Raw genomic sequence first — 23,518 nt, forward strand, 5'->3', positions numbered from 1 at the left:
GCTACGAAATTAATAAAAAAACGTAATTATCTTTTAAAATACCCTGTATAATATTACAAAACCTCATATTTTAAGAAAGAAGACATCGAAGAGAATCCAAAAATGTAAAAATATACAGGGTGTACCATTTAAAAAAACGAAGTTATAAGCAACTTCCGGTATAACCGGAAGTTGCAAAGAGATGAAAATATTTTCATTTAATAGATCATCCTTCAAAACCCCTTTATTCCAATTTTCATGATTCTGTTGCCTTTAGTTCTCGAGATATTTCTAATAGGCCCTTTATTTGCCTCACCCTGTATAGTGAACACATTATGCGTCAAGTTTTTGAGGAATGGCAGGGTGGAGCAACGATAGGAGGAAGAAAAATAAAAAACCTACGTTATGCTGATGACACTGTTATATTGGCGTCTTCACCAGAAGAACTGAAAGAAATTATGAATAGGCTAGGAACGGTGAGTACGGAATATGGTTTGAAAATAAATATACAGAAAACCATATATACAGAAAATAAATATAATGATCATCGATAGAATCAGGAACAACCAAACGGAGATAAGAAACTTGGCAGGTTACGAAGGTTTCAGACAATTTAATTACTTAGGCTCCGTTATTACTAACAGTGGAGGATGCGAAGACGAGATCCCTAGACGCATCATAATGGCCAGATCGGCAACAGCCAAACTCACAAAAATATGGAAGAATACTGACATTACAAAAAACACAAAATTACGCCTTGTTCGAGCGTTAATATTTCCTATCGCCACCTACGCTTCACAGACTTGGACCATCAAAAAAGCAGATTCAAAACGTATAATGGCATTTGAAATGTGGGTCTACCGGAGAATGTTGCGCATACCATGGACCGCACATCGCACAAATAATTCAATATTAGCTGAACTTAACATAAAAACTAGACTCAGCACAACTATCAACCAAAATATACTGAGATATTTTGAACATATAACTAGAAGAAGAGAAGGCATGTAACGAATGATAGTTGAAGGCAACGTAGAGGGCAGAAGATCCAGAGGAAGATCTCCATTACGATGGTCGGACCAAATAAAGGACATGATTGGTTACTCATTCTCCGAAGTAAAACAACACGCACAGGAGAGAGAGAATTGGACAGAACTACATGACGCCACTACATCCTTACGAAGGAGAACAGATAGAGGAGGACTCCTCCTTAAGGTAAACTGGTAAACAAAATATCCTCACTCCCAGAATTCATAAAACATGTTTGGTGAATTGTTTTGAACGAAATATTTCAAAATATCCTAGCCTATCTCAAAAGCTATCTCAAAGCTTTTTTTAAGATGGCTGCAGGTGTATTTTTTTTTGTATTTTGTGCATTTTATCAAAAACTATATTTCTAATTTTTTCCAGATTTTTCCGTAATATAAACCGTCTTCAAAAACCAGAAAAACTGGATTTTTAGGATTTTTTGGGGATTTTCCCCAATTTTATGGACTTAAAGAAATTCAAAAATTAGTCGAAACACGTTCAAATTCTTCAAAAACATGTGTTCAATGTTTCGAATACTTTTTTCGAGTAAATAACGGGGGGGGGGGCGGTAATATTTTTTGATACGACCTGAATCAATTTTTTAAAATTTTTACGTGTTTTATGTAATTAAAAAATAAGACAGCGCAATTTTATCCCGTCACCCCCTCCCCCTTTCGAAACGAAACGAAAAACATCTTTTTTTTCGTTTTTATTTTTTTTTTAGTTCGGATGCATAAATTTAAAAATTTCAAAAAAATAACACGCCAGTTGAGGGTTTTGCAAAACACGTCTATTTTTCTAGATCCGTAGGTTGAGTGTACAATAATAACCTCAAACTACAGGTTTAATGTTTGAGGATATCCTCACTGATTTCTCAGTGAATCAGTTTATCTCCCTGATTGTTGGATTTCACTTCTGAGCATGCTTAATTCTTAAATTGTTCTAATTCGTTAGTATATTCCTCGAATTTCTGAAGAAATTTTTAATAATGTACTGTAGGGAATGGTTAACATAATTTAACAACTTACCTGTTTAACATTTGTTCACTAAAGGAATCAATATTTTGATCGACTGGATGTAACTGGGAATCGGGAGTCATCGAAGGAGAATGCATACTTCCAGGTCCAACATCTTCGCTGTCGTTTTCTTCACTTGGGAGTCGCTGGAGGAAACTTGATAAATCAGTGGCGTCAGGAAAGTTTTCTAATAAGGCGTTTTCTGCCGAACTGGAGAATGTTAAGGTCGCAGTAAACTGCAGAGGATCTACAACGGTTCCTGTTAAAAAGAAGAAAATTAAATTATTCTTATTAATAGGTATGAAGAGCTAGGTACATATATGAAAGTTGAAGAAATAATCAGCACCAAGAAAGGCAAAAAACATATCTATGGCGTGAATGGAAATCTGCTGAGAAGCAAGACTCTAATTAAGAGAACAAAGATGAACATATATAAGACCTGTTGGTACATATGGGATAGAAATCAAGATGATTAACCAGAAAGTGGAAGATCTTCCGAAATTTTAAAGAAAATTAGTCAAAACGATACCGGACCCCAATGCAATAAGAGAAGGAGAAAGAAGAATAAAAACAAATGCCGAAATTGAACAAGAATTAAGGGGAGAAAATATAGGTAGATACATAAAATCTCTTTGATAAGAATGACCGCATTCGGATATGCTGGGAAGGATAACTAACTGGAAACCACTATGGCCAAGGTGTAGAGGAAGGCCTAGAAGAAAATGGCTGGATGATGTAGAAGAAGATATAAGAACAATGAGTCACGACATCAGCAAAGACAAACAGCAACCTATAAATGGCATAGAGGAATAATCCACCACATTCAAGAATAGGATTTTGAACGCCATGGCGTTAGCTATAATCCCTAGGGATTGTAGGGCTTAATGAATCGTGGGCGTACTGGGAAAATCCACTAACTCACAAAAGTAAAAGTATTGAAAAAAACGCATTTAAACATTATTTATTATACATTATAGCTTATCTCCTAAAAATCGGGTACACTGGATGTTTCAGTTTTTGTACCTGGATATGATTTTGAAGGATGGTAACCACAGGTGGAGTGCACATACATGTACCGGGTGTCCGAATAAGAATGGCTCTCGGCCATATCTCAGGAACCGTTTATAGTACAGCTTTGAGAAAAAAATATTTATAACAAAATTTGCCTTGGGAAAAGCTTGGAAATTATTTTCATAATTGTAGGTCCACCGCTAGAGGGCGTAATTGAATATCAAAAATTAAAAAATCAAAATTTTACAAAATTTACCTAATGAAAGGGCACTGGAAATCCAATCATCGTATTTTTTATAAAATTCTGCGCATATTTGATTTCACAAGTTTAAGTCTACCTTTGCAAATAAGAAGTGGGGGTGAGTGGGAACCTTCTTATAAAAAAATGACTATAAGTCGGGTTCTGCTAAATCTTTTCATACTTGGTCTTGTTGAAAACAGCTCTTTTTCGTCAATGTAAGAGTTTTATTTTCGAAATAGCCTAATAAGTAATATGCCCGCTAGTAAACGTTATTTATTTTCGGAAATCTAGTTTTCTTTGGAGAATATTAAATACAAGTATGCATTTTTAATCATGTATTACAAAATAAGACCAAATTAGCAACATAATACCGAAAACCGCATGTCGATACCTTTTTTTTCTATCTCGAGATATCTTCAGAAACGTTTAAATTATAAACAACTGTTAATGTCACCGGTAAACGAAATTAAAAGTAGTGTGCTATGGAAAAAAACAAAGAAACATTTTCCAGATGTAAACGTATATAATTAATTAAAACAACAATAAGACAAACAACACTATAAAATATAACAAAGAAATAAAAGCAACTACTTACTTAGGGACGACCTAAATGTCCAAATTGTTGCTCATCATTTTCGATGCAAGCATTTACTCTTTCAAGAGTAGATTGAAAAGCAGTCTCAATTTCTGCTTTCGCAATGCTTTGAATGGCCTTTCTTATTCTCTAGATTCTAGATCATGTTTTCTCGAGTAGTGGACCGAGCGGCAAAAACAAGGTCTTTACACGGTCCCCACAAATTAAAGTCTAAAAGAGTTAAATCTGTTGCTATTCAAGCTACTCTTGAAAGAGTAAATGCTTGCATCGAAAATGATGGGCAACAATTTGAACATTTAGGCAGTCACTAAGACCAAGTAAGTACTAGTTGCTTTTATTTCTTTGTTATATTTTATAGTGTTGTTTGTCTTATTGTTGTTTTAATTAATTATATACGTTTACATCTGGAAAATGTTTATTTGTTTTTTCCATAACACACTACTTTTCCTTAACCTCGTTTACCGGTGAAAGTAACAGTTATGTTTAAAATTTACACATTTCTTAAGATATCTCGAGATAGAAAAAAGGTATCGACATGCGGTTTTCGGTATTATGTTGCTAATTTGGTCTAATTTTGTAATACAGGATTAGAAATGCACACTTGTATTTAATATTTTCCAAAGAAAACTAGATTTCTGAAAATAATTAAATAACGCCTCCTAGCTTGCATATTACTTCTTAGGCTATTTCGAAAATAAGACACTTACATTGACGAAAAAGAGCTGTTTTCAACAAGATCAAGTATGCAAAATTCGATTTAGCAGAACCGGACTTACAGCAATTTTTTCATAAGAAGGTTTCCACTCACCCCCAGCTCTTATTTGCAAAGGTAGACTTAAACTTGTGAAATCAAATATGCGCAGAATTTTATGAAGAATACGATGATTGGATTTCCAGTGCCCTTTCATTAGGTAAATTTTGTAAAATTTTGATTTTTTTATTTTTGTTATTCAATTACGCCCTCTAGCGGTGGACCTACAATTATGAAAATAATTTCCAGGCTTTTCCCGTGGCAACTTTGGTTATAAATATTTTTTTCTCAAAGCTGTACTATAAACAGTTCCTGAGATATGGCCGAGAGCCATTCTCATTGGGACACCCGTTACATAAAAATATTTGGAAAAATATTATTTTATTCATGAAAACTTGAAAACTTAAAAAGATGGAGTTAGTTGATTTTCTGTGTCATTGAATGAACCGATTTAAGCACGGCGGATGACGAATTTGGAGATATACGGTTTTTCCTGTTAACATATTGATGTTTGTGGATTTAATGGTATTAAAATGTCAAAATTGAAAAAAAAATGGAGTTAGTGGATTTTCCCAGTACGCCCACGGAATGAATGAATGGATGAATTATACCTGTTACTAAGTCAACCATCATTGAATCATCATAACTAGAATATCCACTGGGCAGAAGTTGATTCATCGGATCCATCTTCGTTTCGTATATGTCTATGTCACTTTCGTCTTTCATTACTATTCCATAAGAAGCATTTTGAAGCGTTGAATATTGTTTCGGAGGACTTTGGTTTCCATTGATCGTCAAATTTCCTAGGTCTTGTCCTGTATCGCAGTCCATGTTTTGTTGATTCGAAAGGATGTAATTTGAAGAAAAGTTTCCGTTTGCGTTGAAACTGTTGTTGTTATTACCGCCTGCAGAAAAATAGTTATATCAATTTTTGTCCCACAAAAATTTTTAATAATTCTATGACACTACTCAAAGAGTTGATTTGTTTAATTTGAGCGCATAACTACGTTTATACAATGCGTCCATAAAGTAACGCATAAATTCATTTCTTCGTAAACCGGCGACTTTGAGGAAAAATCCCGAAACAGGTCGATTTTTATATTCAAATTATGTTTTTTCGGTCTATATATCATACTAGTGACGTCATCAATCTGGGCGTGATGACTTAATCGGTGATTTTTTTTTAATAAGAATAGAGGTAATGTGATAGCTCATTTGAAAGGGTATTCAATTATCTATTCAATAATATAAACATTCACATAATTATTTACACAGGATGTCCAAAAAATTTTTTTTACATCAATTAATTGACACAAAAAGATGAACGTATGCAATTTATTTCATTCTAAATACATTTTACTGGTATCACAAAAAAATTTTTATTTTTGAAAAATGAACATTTATTTTCGCCTAAACGAAATGTTCAAACTGCCAAGAGGTAGGTGGGTGGCAGCTTTGACATTAAATTCAAGCGAAAAACAATATTTACTTGTCAAATAAAATTTTTTTTTTCTATTTTCTAACAACATTAAAACGTGTTTTGAATTAAATAAATTACATACATTCTTCTTTTTGTCTCAATTAATTTAATTTAAAAAATTTTGTTTTGAACACGATGTATAAATAATTATGTTAGTGTTTATATTATTGAATAGAGAACTGAATATCCTTTCAAATAAGCTATCACATGACCCCTATTCACATTAAAAAATCATCGATTACGTCATCACGCACAGATTTATGACGTCACTAGTATGATATATATGGCAAAAAATCGTAATTTAAAAATAAAAATCGGCCTGTTTCGGGATTTTTCCTTAAAATCACCGGTTTACGAAATAATGAATTTATGCGTTACTTTATGGACGTACTGTATAATCTGTTCACTGATCCCAATCCCAATGAGATTGGGTACCAAGGTAAAAGTAACATTTTTTTGCCACGTTGGTTAAATTATTACACAACTACGCACATAATATGCCTATACACAATATACTTCTGCAAAAATATAGGAGGTAGGCAAAAAATTTTGGCTCCAATGCTTTTTAAATGCATTCATTTTTGTTCGAATCCAAAGAAAACTAATAAGTCTTTTTGAAAAATTTAAACGCAGAATGAAAGATTACATTGTTACCAAGGGCTGAAAGTCCCTGAAAACTTCTATAATCTTTATTTTAATAAGATACAGAGGTGAAAAAAATTCAAAAGAAAAATTTTTGTTCTAAGGGACATTCATTCGGCCCTCGGTAATAATGTAATCTTTCACTCCTTGTTCAAATTTTCCAAAAATATTTAGTACTTTTCTCAGGATTCGAAAAAATGAATGCATTTAAAAAGCACTGGAGCCGAAATTTTGCGTCTATGCTCTTAAAACAAAAAATTATGACATGATTATTTAATTGTGCATATGAAACTGGGGTACTAGACTGGTTCAACCACATCATTACCCAAGAACCCAAGAAGCATACGGTAAGAAAATATGATGATCACGGAAGAACAATATCTCCGATGAGTCACGCAGCAAAAATTTTCATGAGGGTCATCTTTATCAGTTTTTACAACAAATGCGATAAATATCTAAGGCAGCGTTTAGACGCCGCGATAAATGCGAGCAATTTATCGTAACGATCGAGTTGTTTCAATTTATCGTCTGTGTAAACGGTACATCGCAGCGATTTATCATTGGTTTAGTCGCTGCGATAAATGCGAGCAATTTATTGTAACGATCGAGTTGTTTCAATTTATAATCAATCGCGACAATATATTGCAGCGTCTAAACAAGCTTTAAAAAAATCAATAAATAGTAGCAATTTATCGTCATAAAAAATTGTTCGCATCTATCGCGGCGTCTTAGGCGCTTACTACATGGTTTCAGAAAGGATACGGGAACAAAATATGCAATATTGAGACTAGCGTTAATCGCTAAGAGTCATTTGGAAGTGAAGAGAAATCTCTACACCTGCTTTGTTGATCACAAAAGAGCTTTTGATCGAATAAAACATCAAAAAATAATAGAAATTCTCCAACTTCCGAACAGACGTGATATCACTATCTATCATTTGTAACACGTATAGGAATCACAGAGGCTGTATTCGAACAAACAATGATAACACTAAATTGACAAATATTTAAGGAGGGGTGTGCTCTGTCCCCAATTCTTTTTAATGTGCTGAATATATACTCTAATCTTCACTAGAAGAACGTCCTGAGGGAGCAATAATCAGTGGTGTTGTGATAAACAACATAAGGCATGCAGATGATACAGTGATCATAGCAGAAAATAAAGAGTAGCTCCAGATAATAATGAACATACTCATAGAAGAAAACACCAGAATAGGGCTGGAAATTAATACCATAAAAAATTAAGTTTTCGGACGGAAGAAAGAAGAAATCGTAGCTAAGGAATTTAAGAGATTGGACCACAATAATTGAAGGAAACGCTCTCATACACAAAGCCTGCAATAGGGAAGACTTTTTCATACTGATCGACAACCACAATTAGTGTAGTCATTGAAGCTTTTATAGCTCAGAAATTTTTTACTATGATCCGATTTACATGAAATTTTTGAATTAGGCTTATCCTACCTGGAGGTAGGAATCCTTTTGAAGTTAACCATCCCCTGGGGGTGGTTGCCTCCCCTTTTCGGTGGTGGATTTTTTTCTTCAAAATAACCTCTGATATCGATAGAAGACCTAATTTTAAGCAAAAAATGTTGTATAAAGTTTTTTCAAAAACCCAATACAAGTTATTGGTAATTGAAAATTCGGAATTTTCTCACGATTTTTAACAGTTTTTTGCAAATATCTCCAAAGATATGCATTTTAACGATAATATAATGAACAAAATTGTAGCAGGTAAAAAAATGAACAAATTGGTTTTTAAATAGTGTTCTAAGTTCAATATTAAGCGAGATATTGAAGATCAAAGCCGTTTTTTATTTTTTGTGAAATTTAATCGATGTATTCAATGCTATCTAGCGGAGAGCGAATAAATTTTATGCATGCTAATGAGAAAGGATTTTATAGTGCTTAAAATAAGCTTTAAAATGAGCACTGTTAAAAGTCTTTTGTACGTAAAATGAGTGAGCTGTAATGAAAAAAAGAGGAACATCTAATGGGTTTTTTTAAATCAATGGATTTCATAAGTGTCATTTCCACCAAAATTAAAATTAATCGTATTCCGTATAGAATCTAAAATCAACTTTAATATAAAGAGTTTGATGGATTCTAGCAGTTTCGCTGCTTTGAAACACATAATTTATGAAAAAATCACGATTTTAAGAAAAAAAAATTTCGAATTTTTAAGAAACCTTCTTTTCATAATATCTTAAAAATAATGAAAGATACGTAAAAAAGTGTAATAATAAAAAAATAGGTTTTTGACAAAAAATTTAGTTTGTTTCTTTTTCCTATCACACAAAAATTGACGAAGATATTAAGATTGATTAACGCCCTTTGACCCTTCGCCGTTTCAAAATAAAAGGTTTTTCAATACATATTATAATGAAAAAAGTTGTAGCTCTTTTAATTACCTTCAAAATGTTTTTTATAAGTTGTGATAGCTTCAAAATTTGAAGTAGTTATGGCCCAAAAACTAAATCATACATATTCAATGTTTTAATTTAGGGGTAGTTTTAAGGGTTAAAGAACTTGAGCATATGATTTTCCAGCATAGTTTTTTCGAGAACGTGGAACGATATTTAAATCCTTTTTAGTTTATCAGAATAAATTTTTTATACAATTTTTAATCGAGGGGTTGATTTTAAGGGTTGAAATGGGTTAACAATTAAATAATTAAGATAGAGAACGTAAAATATTATTTACTCTATATTTAAATATTTTTATGTCATACTAAATTAATTTTTTGTAAATTTTTTCGATTTAGGGGTTGTTTGCAAGGGTTGTACGGTTTTCAAGGGGATGAAAATGAGTTTAACATGAGGTTATTGTGTTAGAAAACACTTCACAATGTCACTTTTTATTATTAAACACGTTTTCTAGTGATAAAATAGCTCAATGTCAATTTTTCCATTAAGGGGTTGTTTTCACCCCTTAAAAATAAAAAACGGAGTCTGGGTCAATATCACTTTTGAAGTTAAGGGTAAGATAAGCCCAATTCCAAAATCTCATGTAAATCGGTTCATAGTAAAAAATTTCGGAGGTAAAAACCTATTTTACGCTTCAATGACTGCACTAAATAGAGATGATACCTACATAGCAGCAAAAGATGCAGTAAGTTAGAGTGGAAATCTGCATGGTTATTCATACATCTTACCATAATTTAATGTGCAGCCTTTACAATTTTATTTTCCTTAACCTTTCGTGTAAGTTATTTTAAATATTTTGTCATTAATATATCCTTTTAATTTATTATAAAATTTATTTTAAGACTTGTTAATGGTATATAATTAAGCATAATAAATTATAAGCAGTAAAAATAAATTTTTATTTTATTTTGATTTAAAACTTTTATGGTCAGTACATGGTAGTCCGTATTATATAAAGTATTTTCCATATACAGTGATGAGCTCGCGAATAACCGGCAAAATAACGCAAAAGATGGAAAACATATTAAGTTGTGAAATAAACAGAAATGAAACTAGTGGAGGTGGAAATTATCGTTATAAATGTATAAATAAATTAACATTACATTACATAGTTTCCCACCTTTATGCGTCTGTGACAGGAGTATTTTATAAAATTCTACTGTAACAGTGACAGTTGTCATACTCCTCTGATACGTCTAAAGGTGGGAAACTATATAATGTAATGTTAATTTATACGTTTATAACGATAATTTCCACCTCCACTTGTTTCATCTCTTTTTGTTACGCAATGTATTATGTTTTCCACCTTTTGCGTTATTTTGCCGGTTATTAGCGCGCTCATCACTGAGTTACACTCTGAGTAACAATAATATTTATGGAACAATTAACATAAGTAAAAGCAACTGATTTGCGTCAATGGTATATGGAGAATAAGGTTCAACTACGAGTTAGACCTACCAATATTATTAAAGAGAAACCTCTATAGCAAATTATTCAAAAATGCAAAGATTGCGCTGGGCAGGTATCCTTATAATAATGGATAACGACAGATCACCTAGTAGAACGCTTAGCGGAACTATTAGTCTAATCGCAACATAGGGGGTCCCGGGGGCACTTTTAGTTCGTCGCGATTTGATGGTGGTATTATAGGTTTTTTGGGTAGCTGAATCCAATGGAAGTGGTCTGGAAGCCCACATGTGGTGCGTTTAATTGTTATTAACAAATTATGGTAAAATTAGGTGTTTTTCAGGAATTATTAGAAGCCCTGTAAATAAACTGATAGTGTTAAGGTCTTCTCTGGTGTATTTTTGGTCGCTGAATCGAATGCGACTAGTCGCGGTTACTCAAAATATGTTCTTATTTTGTAAATAACAAAATAATAAAATGTTGAATGGGCAAATAATAGTTTATTCACCGAAAATCTCGAAATGCGCTATCTACAGCAAGTTTGTAGTCTTTTTCATAGTATTTTATACGCTAAATCGATTTCTGCTAGTCGTGATAGCTTAAACCACGTTCCGACTTTGTTATTAATAAATTATTGCAAAAATAACGGTTTATAGTACGTTTACGCACGGTTTTTGCTCTAAATTAAAAAAAAAACCACTTGGATTGACATGAAATTTGGCATACACGTAGCTAACATATCAAACAAAACAAGTGATATTGTGCCGATGTCTGCTTTTACCCTGGGGGCGAGTTTCACCCTTTGGGGGGTAAAAAAAGAAACCTTTAAAATATGTAAGTCCGGAAGTGGATAAGCTGATTAGTTCTAAGCAACTTTTGTTTTATACAGTTTTTTCACTAAGTCAATACTTTTCAGTTATTTGGTTTTTTTGTTGAAAAATGAACATATTCACTCGCAAAGTGAAAAAACTGTATAGAACAAACGTTGCTTAGAATTAATCAGTTTATCCAATTCCGGACTTATTTTAAAGGTTTCTTCTTTCACCCCCGAAACGAGGTAAAACTCACCCCCAGGGTAAAAGCACACATCGGCACAATATCACTTGTTTTGTTTGACATGTTAGCTACGTGCATGCCAAATTTCATGTCATTCCAAGTGGTTTTTTACAATTTAGAGCAAAAACCGTGAGTAAACGTACTAAAAACCGTTATTTTTGCAATAATTTATTAACAACAAAGTCGGAACGTGGTTTAAGCTATCACGACTAGTGACAATTGATTTAGCGTATAAAAATACTATGAAAAAGACTACGCAAAGAAATGGTGATTGGGATGTGGTAAACGGTAAACAGAATATGCTGTCGATATAATATGATCTCTCTCGCCTCTTTTGCTCTATTGTTCCCTCCTAAATTTTCATTGTTTGTGACATTAACTTTATCCCTCAATAGTTCTTACAGTCCTGAATGTTCCCTTTATAAGGTGACACCATCACGTTCTCCCTCTATGAATTAAGCATCCTTTCTTCCTCATATATCCTAATCATCATTTGCCAACACCTGAACCCCTTCCTCCCTTAGAGCCTTCCAAACCTCCACAGGTATCCCATCAGGTCCTACTGCTTTACCATTCTTGATCCTTTTTAAAGCCTCGACCACCCCGGTCTCTCTCCTTTAGTGTTCTTCATTTAGCAACTTTTTAAAAACCGTCTTTGCTTTATTTTAACATTGAATCTTAACACTCTTCCATCCGCACCCTTAATTTGTCGCACATGAGTCAAGTCCTTTGATGATTTGTTTTTTGCTTTATCAATGCTGTACAACCTTTTCACCTCATCGGGTGTTTCCAACTCTTCATACAGATTTGCAGATGATCTTTACACAGCACAGCGTGTTACAGCATGCTTTGCTTCCCTCTTTGCCATCTTGTACTTTTCCCTTATCTTTCTCTCTTGTAGACCTCTCTCTGTACACCTCTTTCTTCTCCCTAACCTTCTATTGCATTTTATCTTTCCACCATTAAGTTTCTTTGTCTCTAGGAGACCCTTTCCTGATGTTTTCCTAGCACTTCCCCTCCTACTGGTACAACAACTTTGCTGTTGACTTCCCACCAGTCATTTACTGTATATTTTTTCTGAAAATCTTCCTGCAGTCTACTCTTGAAGACTTTTGCCAAATTCTAATCCTTATTAATATAGGAGACACAAGTTTTTAAAGGAAAATTTTGAAAAATATGGTATTGTTAATTAGTTTTATGCTGATTGAAAATCAATTTTCCTGTTAATGTTTACCAAACAAAAAATATCTTAATGCGTTTTATATCGATGTTTTAGAGGTAGTGGTTGGGGAGCCCATGCGGGGATTTTTGCAGTTACTCGAACGCGTCAGAAAATCACATGGGGAGAAACCTTGTACCCTATAAATGCACCCCTACCATATATGAATTTTTAATACAGGAGAGTTGGTTAAGGGGGCCCTAAAAAAAATCTATCCTTAGAAAAACTCGTCAGATTAAGATACAGTGGGTGATCAAATTATTATGATCATTCACAAAATTTTAAGTTTTTCAAATTTGTTAAAAATTTTTATAATAAAATCGATTAAGGTATGCCAATATATTTTGTCACTAATAACCTTACTTTTTTGACGTTTACAGATCTAGAACTGTCATTTGTGTCAAATTATCAGAGAATCACATGGGGAGAAACCTTGTACCCTGTAAATGCACCCCTACCATATATGGATTCTTAATACAGGAGAGTTGGTTAAGGGGGCCCCAAAAAAAAATCTATCCTTAGAAAAACTCGTTAGATTAAGATACATAAGTACATGCAGAACAGTTTTTATTGCAAAAATCTGACGATTTGAGCGGTGCGTAAGGAAATGGGTGAGTCACATAGTTTCACAAAAAAAGTGAATATTTCGCGAAACGAACGTCAGATCGAAAAACTGAAAAATACGTGTTCAATATTTTTCAAAAATCTATCGAATGAAACCAAACAAGAGGGGGGTCGTGTTAGCTTTAAACTTTTATATTCATCATTATGATGTTCATTCGCGAAATGAACGTCAGATCAAAAACTGAAATATACGTGTTCAATATTTTTTAAAAATCTATCGAATGACATCAAACACGACCACCCACGGAGGTGAAGTGGGGATTACTTTAAAATTTTAAATAGGAGCCCCTTTTTATTCCAAATTTGGATTCCTTAGATAGATGGCGCGCACTACAATCGGAAAAAAACGATTGTTGGAAATGGAAAATTAAATTAAAAAATGGAAAATCCCCACTAAAATGGAAAACTTAAGTTAACTTTTTTTGGTTTTGGGAGCTAATTTTTACAACCCAATAGGTCCCCATAACGCTCGAGTAACTGCAAATTTAGCATACTGGCCTCCCCTGCTATGGGCTATAGAAATTTTTTTCTTGGATCTTTGCTTATCTTTGCACAATATATTGTGCTTGTATAAGTGCTTATTTTGACCCTATTTTGCTCATAACAAAAAGCAACGTATGTATAATGTACCATACGTTATGTGTGTCCAAAAAGAAATTTTTGACAATTCACTTGTGATCAGATTCTTTAATATATTTATGTATGTAATATACCTATGTATTTGTCATCTTTAGCGGCTCTAATAAGCACCTATTGACAATAAATAAATAAAAAATATGTTTTGATGATAGACATAATAAAAAATTATTTAGTGAATATTACGTGTATGAGCAAATATTATTTTTTCTCCTACCTTTTAAAGATTCGTAGAATGGAGGTAAACTTCCAGTAGGCGGACTACTGGGACCGTAGTTTTGTCTTCCATCCCTTCCAGGATTCATACCTCCGCCGCCCGTGCCGCTTCCCATAGCTCCTCCTCCGCCGCCTCCAGACGAAGCACTGGTGAAGTTTATACTACCGCCACCCGACGAAGAATTAGTGGATTGGTTTCCCGAGGACTGGTTCCCAGAGGCTCCTCTTCCATGACCCGCAGCAGCCGATAACGTAACGGGAAGTTTACCGACAAGCGATCTGTAACAAGAGGATAATTGGTTAGAAATTGCATTGTTATGGTAGTTTATGCTATGATTTGTCATGTATTGCCAGAACTTTTATCAAAACACCATAACATTTGTTTATCGTAGGAATATGGTCATTAGTAGAGCTCGGGAAATATGCACTTAAAAAACCCTAAAATATGCATGCAAATATGCACAAAAAACAGTTTAAATGTGCACTAAAATATGCTTTTATGCATATACATAAATAAAAAACGAAGAAATCCTTGTTTTGAAGGTATTTAATTATATCTATATTTTATGCCAATGGTCTTAGCCCTTAGCTGTCGAGGCATTTAAGCTAAATAAAAAAAATATTTATTGAAATTTCTATTACCTACATCATTATATTCATTTGTTCTTTATACATATTTATCATCATAATTCTTTATTATATTATTATTACAATTAAAACTATAGATACATTATTAAATATTTTTCCTAAATTTTCTACAGAAAAACTGAGCGGTGTATCTGACAATAATTGTTTATACACGGAAAAATTCACATTTAAAAAAAAAATCACTTTTTTCTACTTCTCATGAAGGTACAGGAGAAAACTTAAAATATTGAACAATTGAGGGTTCTATCTATAAAATTAAATTAGCTTCACATTTCCCCATCTTCATAATATTATTTATTTGAATTATTTCTTGATATCCTTCATTTCTCTTGATAGCCCTCATGAATTGATAATTTCAATACTTTGGTCTAATGAAATAATATTTCGCTTTTCGAATTTAGTAATTGGTTCAGCAATATTTACAAAATTGGTTTGGATATGTGTCAAATTACTTTTTAATAACGTTTTTTAATACATCCACACATTTTTTTACAGCACCTGAGTTATCTACATCTAAACTACAAATGACGTCTCTAATTCTCTCAAAATTATCGGTTATGAAATTTACAGAATTAAACCATGTTCTCAATCTAGTTATCATAGGTTCAGGTGGTCAAGTCACATTAGGTAAGTGATCTTGAGACCTATACCTGTACCTATTCGCATAAGAGCTTTTAAAATATTTTTTTATATTTGATACAAGGGTATTGGCCATTGGAAAAGTCTGTCCTTACAGATTCTGCTATTTAAAGCGTGTGCTAAACAAGTAACAAATTTGAAAAAAATAATTTTAAATATTGTCCACCTTTAGTCATATATGGCTCAGCATCACTTAACAATAACAAATTTTTTCACTAACAAAATGTGACTGCATATTGTAGAGTCATGGTTTCTGTCCTTGTGGGATCGGTACTCACCGGAGGGACCGCAGACGTTCGGATACAATTAGCGTCTCTTTGCAAAGACAATGACGTCGACTTTGCAAAGTAACAAGACACTTACGCCCGGTTCCACCAACGTGATCTAAGTAAAATCTTAGGTAAGTTTTGCTTAGTCAAAAAAATTTCTTAGTAAAAATTTGCATTCCACCATACAAGTTTTTACTTAACTTAGCCAAGAAAAAACTTAAATTATCAGAGATACCAACTTTGCAAAATTGTCAAAAATTCTTAACCTTTTGACTTGTTTTTAATGAAAAAACACCAAAAAAGAAGAAAATTTGTGCCATTTTTGACATTAATGTCAACAGACATTAGAAAATGTCATTTCAATATTTATTGTAAATTGATATTAGGTATAAATATGATTCTTGTCATGTTCTTGTGTATGTATTTTGCGAAATTATTTGCTCATTTAAAATTAATCTAATTGAGAATTACTAATTAGTTCAGCATTCATTTAGTTGCTAGTTTTAAAATATAACGGTTTAAAAATTTAGAGAGAGTTTTAAAAATTAAGGTATGTAATAGTTTTAATTTGTCAGAGTATGGAAATAGTTTATAAGAATATGAAAAAATTTAAAAAAGAGTAAACTTTTCTGATCAAAAAACGGGGAATTGGTTTCCTTGGTGTCCAAATACAAGGACATCATTGAAAATAAAAAAACCAATGGTGTGTATACCAAAGATAAACAGAGTACACTACACTATATTATATATTATAAACTATTACATACTACTTTATACTATATATTAGGGTAGAATTAAAAAAATAAGAATATATAAATCAAAATAGATCGCAAGAATGAGAGTTATCCTAACGTAATATCAACTGATATCAACAGAAGAAATTTAACCTCACTTGTTTGTCAATATATGACAGAAGATGAATTTCAATACATGCGTCAAGTTAAAATTTTTACTTAAGTCGTCATGATAGGTGACTTAAGCTTAAGCAAAAATATTTGTTCTTAAGTAAATATTTTTCGTTGGTGGAACGAAACTCAACGGGACTTAAGTAAAAATTGTTTCTTAAGATCAAATTTTCACTTAAGTCACGTTGGTGGAACTGGGCGTTACTCAACACACACACTACACATTACTCCCCTGACTTAGTGATAAGTTATACAATTACGTGGCTAAAGGTTCTAGTTCTAAACCAAGGCCAAAATCAGAGAAAAAAAAATTGTAGAGTCCCCTTCGTATCCTTTATTCCTCGTCTCCTTGCCTTATAAATTGCAAAAGGCAGAGATTAAGGATGTCACCAAAGAGTGGTTTAGTTCTCTTAGTGGTTAACTTTAATATTTGAGGTAAAAAAAGTCTGAAAATATGCAATTTTATAAATGCATATGCACTTATAAAATTTATCCAAAATTTTAATATGCATTTTGCATATTTCCCGAGCTCTAGTCATTAAATAAAATTACTAAAAAAGTAGTTGTAATATACACACAACCAAAATTATGATTGATATCTGGAAATTTTTAAAATGTTTGTTTCAATTGGAAGCAGTACAGTCAAGAATAAAAAGAATTTATTTAAAATAGCAAAAAAGTTGTTTTAATTTTCTAATAAAAGTATGTTTTGCGTATCCAACTGTCAAGGAATGGTGTCGAAAATTTAAGAGTAGAAGAGAGGAGAAGAATGATAAGCCGTTATCAGGTACTGCATCAGGTACTGATGCAGTACTCAATGAAGTCGATAGTTTTAAATCGAGGAGCGATTTAAAATTTAAAAAATGCGAAAATATGCATACGCATTTTCCAAGCATGAAAACTCATGTGTAAATTATTAGTGTTCAGGTTGAAAAGTGCCTAAATTGAAGCTTATACCTTCAGTTTCAAGATTCTGACGAGTAATTGGGGCTTATTTCAATATAGACCGTTGTTTTTTTAAATTGTTATTGGTCGCGCGTCGCATTTTATGGTGTGTCTCTGTCGCACGTATACGTATTATACGTACTTATGCGAAAAATTCCCAACAAGTACCTACTTGACATTTACTTGTATAATATATTATTAACATAGCTTTTTTAAAATAATTTATTTATTATGTAATTCAATTAATTATTGCCAATGTGCTAATTAAATACGCCAATCATATAGTGCAATACGCACCATGTAGTAAGAGGCGCCGAGCGTCGGCTTGAGGGTCGAGTGGACGCCCATAATTATTAATAATTAAAAACAACGGTCTAAATTAAAATAAGCCCCGATTACTCATCAGAATCTTGAAACTGAATGTTCAAACTTCAATTTACGCACTTGACAACCTCAAAAATAATAATTTGCATATGAGTTTTCAAGCTTCGAAAATGCCTATTTTCGCATTTTTCAGATTTTAAAACACTCAAAATTCGAAATTTATCAATATTTGAGAAAAAATGACACAGGATCTTTTTTGTTCAAGATTACCCAAAAATGTTAAAATCATATTTTCGGGGGCAAAAAAGGTATTGTTTTGAAAAATAATTCCTCGTCTGTCCTTTTTTCCTAGCTAGACGAATGAAAGCGGAATGTGATCGTTTCCTTTTCCTTTTCTATATTCGTCATCTGCGGTCTTATTAATTGAAAAAGTCGCAGATTAAGGATGTACCAGAACGAACTTTCAACACGAATAGTCTCAGATTTAAATATTTATTTACCATTTTTGGTGGATTCTGCATCTGAGACTCTTCAATTTGTATTGTTTTGAATTTATTTAAAAAAAAAAACTGTTAAAACAATTTCTGCCTAAAAATTTCGCCCGGCACCCTTCTGATTTGTTTCCGAAACCGAACCAGAACAACCAGACACAGGTACCATTAAATCCCGACCCCGGAAATGTCATAGGTTTTCGAAACGGACCCTCAGGGAATATAATTGGTGACCCCTGCCCTAGAAGACCTAGTCCTTATGAACAAAATCAAGTATTACAGTCAACAATATGGACTCAATATAAACGTAAAGAAGACAAAGCTCATGATAATTAGCAAGAAAAAGATAACAGAAAGTCAATTCTACATCTACCAAACCCCAGTAGAAAGAATAACGCAATATACCTACGTCGGCACCATAATAAATGAAGACTGGTCCAACAACCAAGAGATGAAAGCAAGGATCCAAAAAGCTAGATCCACCTTCAACCAAATGGCGGCCTTCTTTAAAAGCCACAACCTCTCTTGGTATAAAGGTAAGAATGTTACGATGTTACGTCTTATCTGTCATTTTTTATGGTGTTGAATCGTGCACCTTGAACAAAGATATATGCGGAACATTCGAAGCATTTGAGATATGGCTATATCGGAGGATACTTATGATCTCGTAGATCGACCAGTCACAAATGACGAGGTCCTCAGAAGAATGAAGAAGAACCAAGGGGTACTGACGACTATCAAATCTCGAAAGTTACAATACTTTGGAGACATTATGCGAAATGGATCCAAATATGCCCTCCCACAAGCCATCCTGCAAGGAAAAATATTTGGAAAGCGGGGTCCAGGAAGAAAAAGAACGTCTTGGTTAAAGAACCTCAGAACCTGGTTCAACACAACATTTGTAATGATACGCCGCGAACACGCACCAATACTAGAACCGTAGGAGTTCCTCAGTCCGCGCAGAAGCCCCACTCATTTCCAATTCTCCGAAACAGCACAGGCAGAGGGATACTTAAGGAGGCCAGCGAACCGAGATTCTCCAGTCTTGAAGCGACAGCTCTGGGCTCCACTACCAGCCAAGCGAGGTGAGCGAGGCAGGCCGACCTGAGTAGCGAGTCACCGTAGTGACGTGATCTCGCAAGCTAAGGCAGGCCAACTTGAGCAGCAAGGTGTACCGTGTTGAAGTAATTTGCGGCTCATAATTAAACGGTAGCAAGCGAAGTGAGCGAGCTCCCGATAAATTTATATATTTTAATCGCGTGATTGTGGAACTCGTACGGAACAAAGAAAAAAGAATGGATGACAGAGGAGATTCTATGTATGACGGAAAACAGAAGAAAAGCTAAAGATAATAAGAATAACTACAACAAAATAAATAACGAAATTATAAGGGCTATTAAAATAGCAAAAGAAAATTGGTTAAGCTCGAAATGTACAGAGATAGAGTTATTACAACAAAAACATGATTCGTTTAACCTCCATAAAAAGATCAAAGAGGCTGCAGGCTTATATAAACACAAGAACACTGGATTTCTGACAGATAATCATGGAAATATAGTATTGGAAATAGAACAGAAAAGGGATATTTGGATTAAATACGTGGAAAAAACTTTTCAAGATATACGAAGTAACACTGGCATCACAACAAACACCAATTGCGAAAATGGACCTCCACTTACAGTTGAAGAAGTAACGTATGCGATCAAAAGTACCAAAGCAGTAGGCCCTGATCATTTTCATTCCGAATTCTTAAAATTTATGGACTACGACGGCATAAAATGGTTGACAAATATATTTAACAAAATATATGACACAGGCATAATTCCCCAAAAATGGCTAGAATCAACTTTTATAAATCTTCCAAAAAAACCCAATGCGAGAAAGTGCGAAGACTATAGAATTATAAGCCTTATGAGCCATTTACTTAAAACATTTCTAAAGGTCATTCACAAACGAATATATACAAAGTGCGAGGAACAACTAACAAGAACACAATTCGAATTTCGTGATGCTCTGGGAACACGGGAGGCCCTTTTTGCTGTGCAAGTGCTATTTCAGAGATACAGGGATGTAAATTGTGATATACAGGGTGTCCCGGAAAATAGTGCGTTCCTTGAAGATATGAAGAGAATACACAATTTAGAACAAAAAAGTCCTATACCATTTTTTTCTAAAGTTAACCGTTTCCAAAAAAAAAGATAACATTGTTTTTTATATACCTGTATTTTAATGTTTGGAAATTTTAATAAACTGACAACATCGTACGCATTACGGAATAATAACAGATAATAAGAACTCGTTTGTGATTGTGATTTACAGTATTTAAAATAATCCAACCTAATAGTAGGACTTATGTATTTACTATTTGTTTTTGTTTACTAAAATTATTTTCTTTTGAAATGTATTGAAATACCTATTGCATAATTTTAAACGAATTACACATCTTTTAACATAAAAACACACCTTTTAACTGAACTAGTATTAGGTATTTAGTAAGGTTTAAATGTGTTGAATGCTGAGTATTGCTGAGGGCTTTAACTGAACTAGGTACATAGTTTACAGCGGAACTTAAATACACCAGATAATGTCTCAGTAATCACTCGACAGAAATTAAAGAGCGAATAATAAAAGCGAAAGCAGCATACGTTAAAATGAGACCCATTTTCAACAGTCGAGACATATCATTAAAAACAAAATACCGTCTGTTGAAAAGCTACATATTCACTGTTCTGCTCTACGGAATGGAAGCGTGGACACTAACTGTTGCATCTATGAATCGGCTCGAAGCTTTCGAAATGTGGTGTTATAGGCGCATCTTACGTATATCCTGGGTTGACCGAATTACTAATGTGGAAGTCCTGCGTAGAATGGGGAAAGAGTGTGAAATTCTCATAACCATCAAAACAAAAAAATTAGAATATCTAGGACATGTAATGAGAAATCAAGAACGTTACGGCCTTCTCCAACCGATTCTCCAAGGGAAGGTAAATGGTAAAAGAGGACCGGGAAGAAGACTCATTTCCTGGCTTCAAAATTTACGAAAGTGGTATAACACCACTACCACTGAACTGTTCCGCGCTGCGGTAAACAAAGTCAAGATAGCCATGATGATCGCCAACATCCGGAACGGATAGGCACTTTAAGAAGAGTACGGTTCTAGTGTTGGTGCGTGTTCGCGGCGTATCATTACACATTTGTGTAGCTTTTTCGCGCTGTTAAGATAAATATTGTCGGGATGATCGCCAACGTTTATCACGGATAGGCACATCTAGATGAAAAAGTTTTAAAACGAACAGATGTACTGTTTTAATAGAGTACATATCAATAATCTAATAATCGTAAATATTTCTTACCGTACAGAAATCAAAGGTTTGCTGACTTTCGAACAATGACTTCTCCTTTGCTCCCTAATTCTCCTTTCCTCTTCTTCATTTTCCGTCTCCCCCCTCCGTTTAGGTATGTGATAATCAATAGGCTGTTCTTGTTCAGGTTCCTGGATGATTAAATTCGTAGGTACTCGTGTATCCGTGTCCTCCTCTCTCTTCGTCGTAGACTTGGGTGTTCTTTGTATCACCGAAAACTGTCGAATCGGGGCCAAATTTGCAGGGCGGGGTTTATCTTCTGACGGTTTTTGCGCGGGAGGAAGTGTGACTTTTTCTTGTTTGAAGAGAGATGGGTATTCCTTTCGTTCGGCACGTGTGAGCACGTGGCCTCGGCTTCCGTACGGCTTATCTCCGCCGAGAATAGAGGAGATAAACCGACGAGGGGGGATATTAGAAGGTTTTGATGATTCCGGGGGAGGAGTTTTTGATTTGGACCTTTCTTCTTGCTTCCTGTCATGATCTGAAAATAAAAAATAGGTATTTAAAGTTTGTGTTTTGAAACTCACTGGAAATTGTAGATACTACTAAAAATATATTTATATGTATATAAATAAAACGTATGTAATGTATACAATTATCTTAGCATAATATTGTTAATGCACAATTTGTGTAAAATAATAGAATTTAGACATAATTTATTTAGGAAATATTTTTAGAAAATGGATATCAATTGTTCAATAAAATCCTTGACTATCAATCAATAGGAATAAAATAAATTACCGAATTACCTGCATATATTCGTTATGGCCAGCCAAATATGTGGATGATACAGTAATTATATCAAACATTAGAAACTTCCATATGTTAAATCGTATAGAGGAAGTACGTGTGAAAAGGTAACATAAAAAAGGAAAATAAAGCAATTTTTTTTAACTCAAGTTTAACACCTCTTCTCCTAAGAGGATTTAGTAAAAAGAAAACTCGTTCATCGATGTGTTTGCAACTAGAACTAATAAGTCTAGGTATAATACAGCAACTACAGCTCTTCCAATTTAGCTAGTAATTATTGTACTACAATTCAAGAAAAAAAGTAAGATGAATTTAAAACACCTAATTAGTAAGAAAGGTATGCAACGGGGGTGTGGCATAGCGGACGAAGTCTCTGATACTGACAAAGTGGAGCTGGCTGGTCTGCGAACACAAGCTCTTATGCTGGCCACTCACTTACGGATATCGAAGAGGCCATGGCATGCAGGCCAGGACTGAAGGCCGTTATTTGAGTAGTTAAGTTAATGAACTGCAGTTGAGACGCCACACACATGCAGTTTTGTGATCGAGCGTGCCAACGCCTTTACGAAAACTGCGTGTATGTGGTGATTTTGGCTTTAATTAACCGCCTGTTAGTCGCTCGGCCTCTTCGATATCCGTAAGTGAGTGGCCAGCATAGACTACTATCTGACGCAGCTACTCACAGCACCCGGGAGCTTCCGTGGCTACTTGCATAGATTCAAAAAATATCGAATCCAACAATTGTCTGTATTGGTAGAGAAGATGGTGATGGATGAGCGATGATGGAACAAAATCCACAAGTATGTGAGAAAGGTTCACCCAAAAAATTTAGTTCGTAATATTAATTAACAGTGATTA

The 23,518-nt window shown here is 33.8% G+C and overlaps 1 protein-coding gene across 2 annotated transcripts in view; it reads right to left on the reverse strand.

Annotated features, from left to right (window-relative positions):
- The window catches only part of LOC114332894 (transcriptional regulator ovo-like), a 161,240-nt gene that overhangs the window by 13,953 nt on the left and 123,769 nt on the right, over positions 1 to 23,518 (reverse strand). For both annotated transcript variants that reach the window (XM_050651772.1, XM_050651773.1), the window contains exons 2-5: positions 21,902 to 22,391; positions 14,329 to 14,606; positions 5,234 to 5,527; positions 2,037 to 2,283 (exon numbers count right to left, since the gene is read on the reverse strand). In XM_050651772.1, the coding sequence (XP_050507729.1) occupies positions 2,037 to 2,283; positions 5,234 to 5,527; positions 14,329 to 14,606; positions 21,902 to 22,391 (1,309 nt within the window). The remainder of the gene's footprint in view (positions 1 to 2,036; positions 2,284 to 5,233; positions 5,528 to 14,328; positions 14,607 to 21,901; positions 22,392 to 23,518) is intronic.

This window comes from Diabrotica virgifera, chromosome 5 (genome assembly GCF_917563875.1).
Source record: "Diabrotica virgifera virgifera chromosome 5, PGI_DIABVI_V3a".
Classification (NCBI taxonomy): Eukaryota; Metazoa; Arthropoda; class Insecta; order Coleoptera; family Chrysomelidae; genus Diabrotica; species Diabrotica virgifera.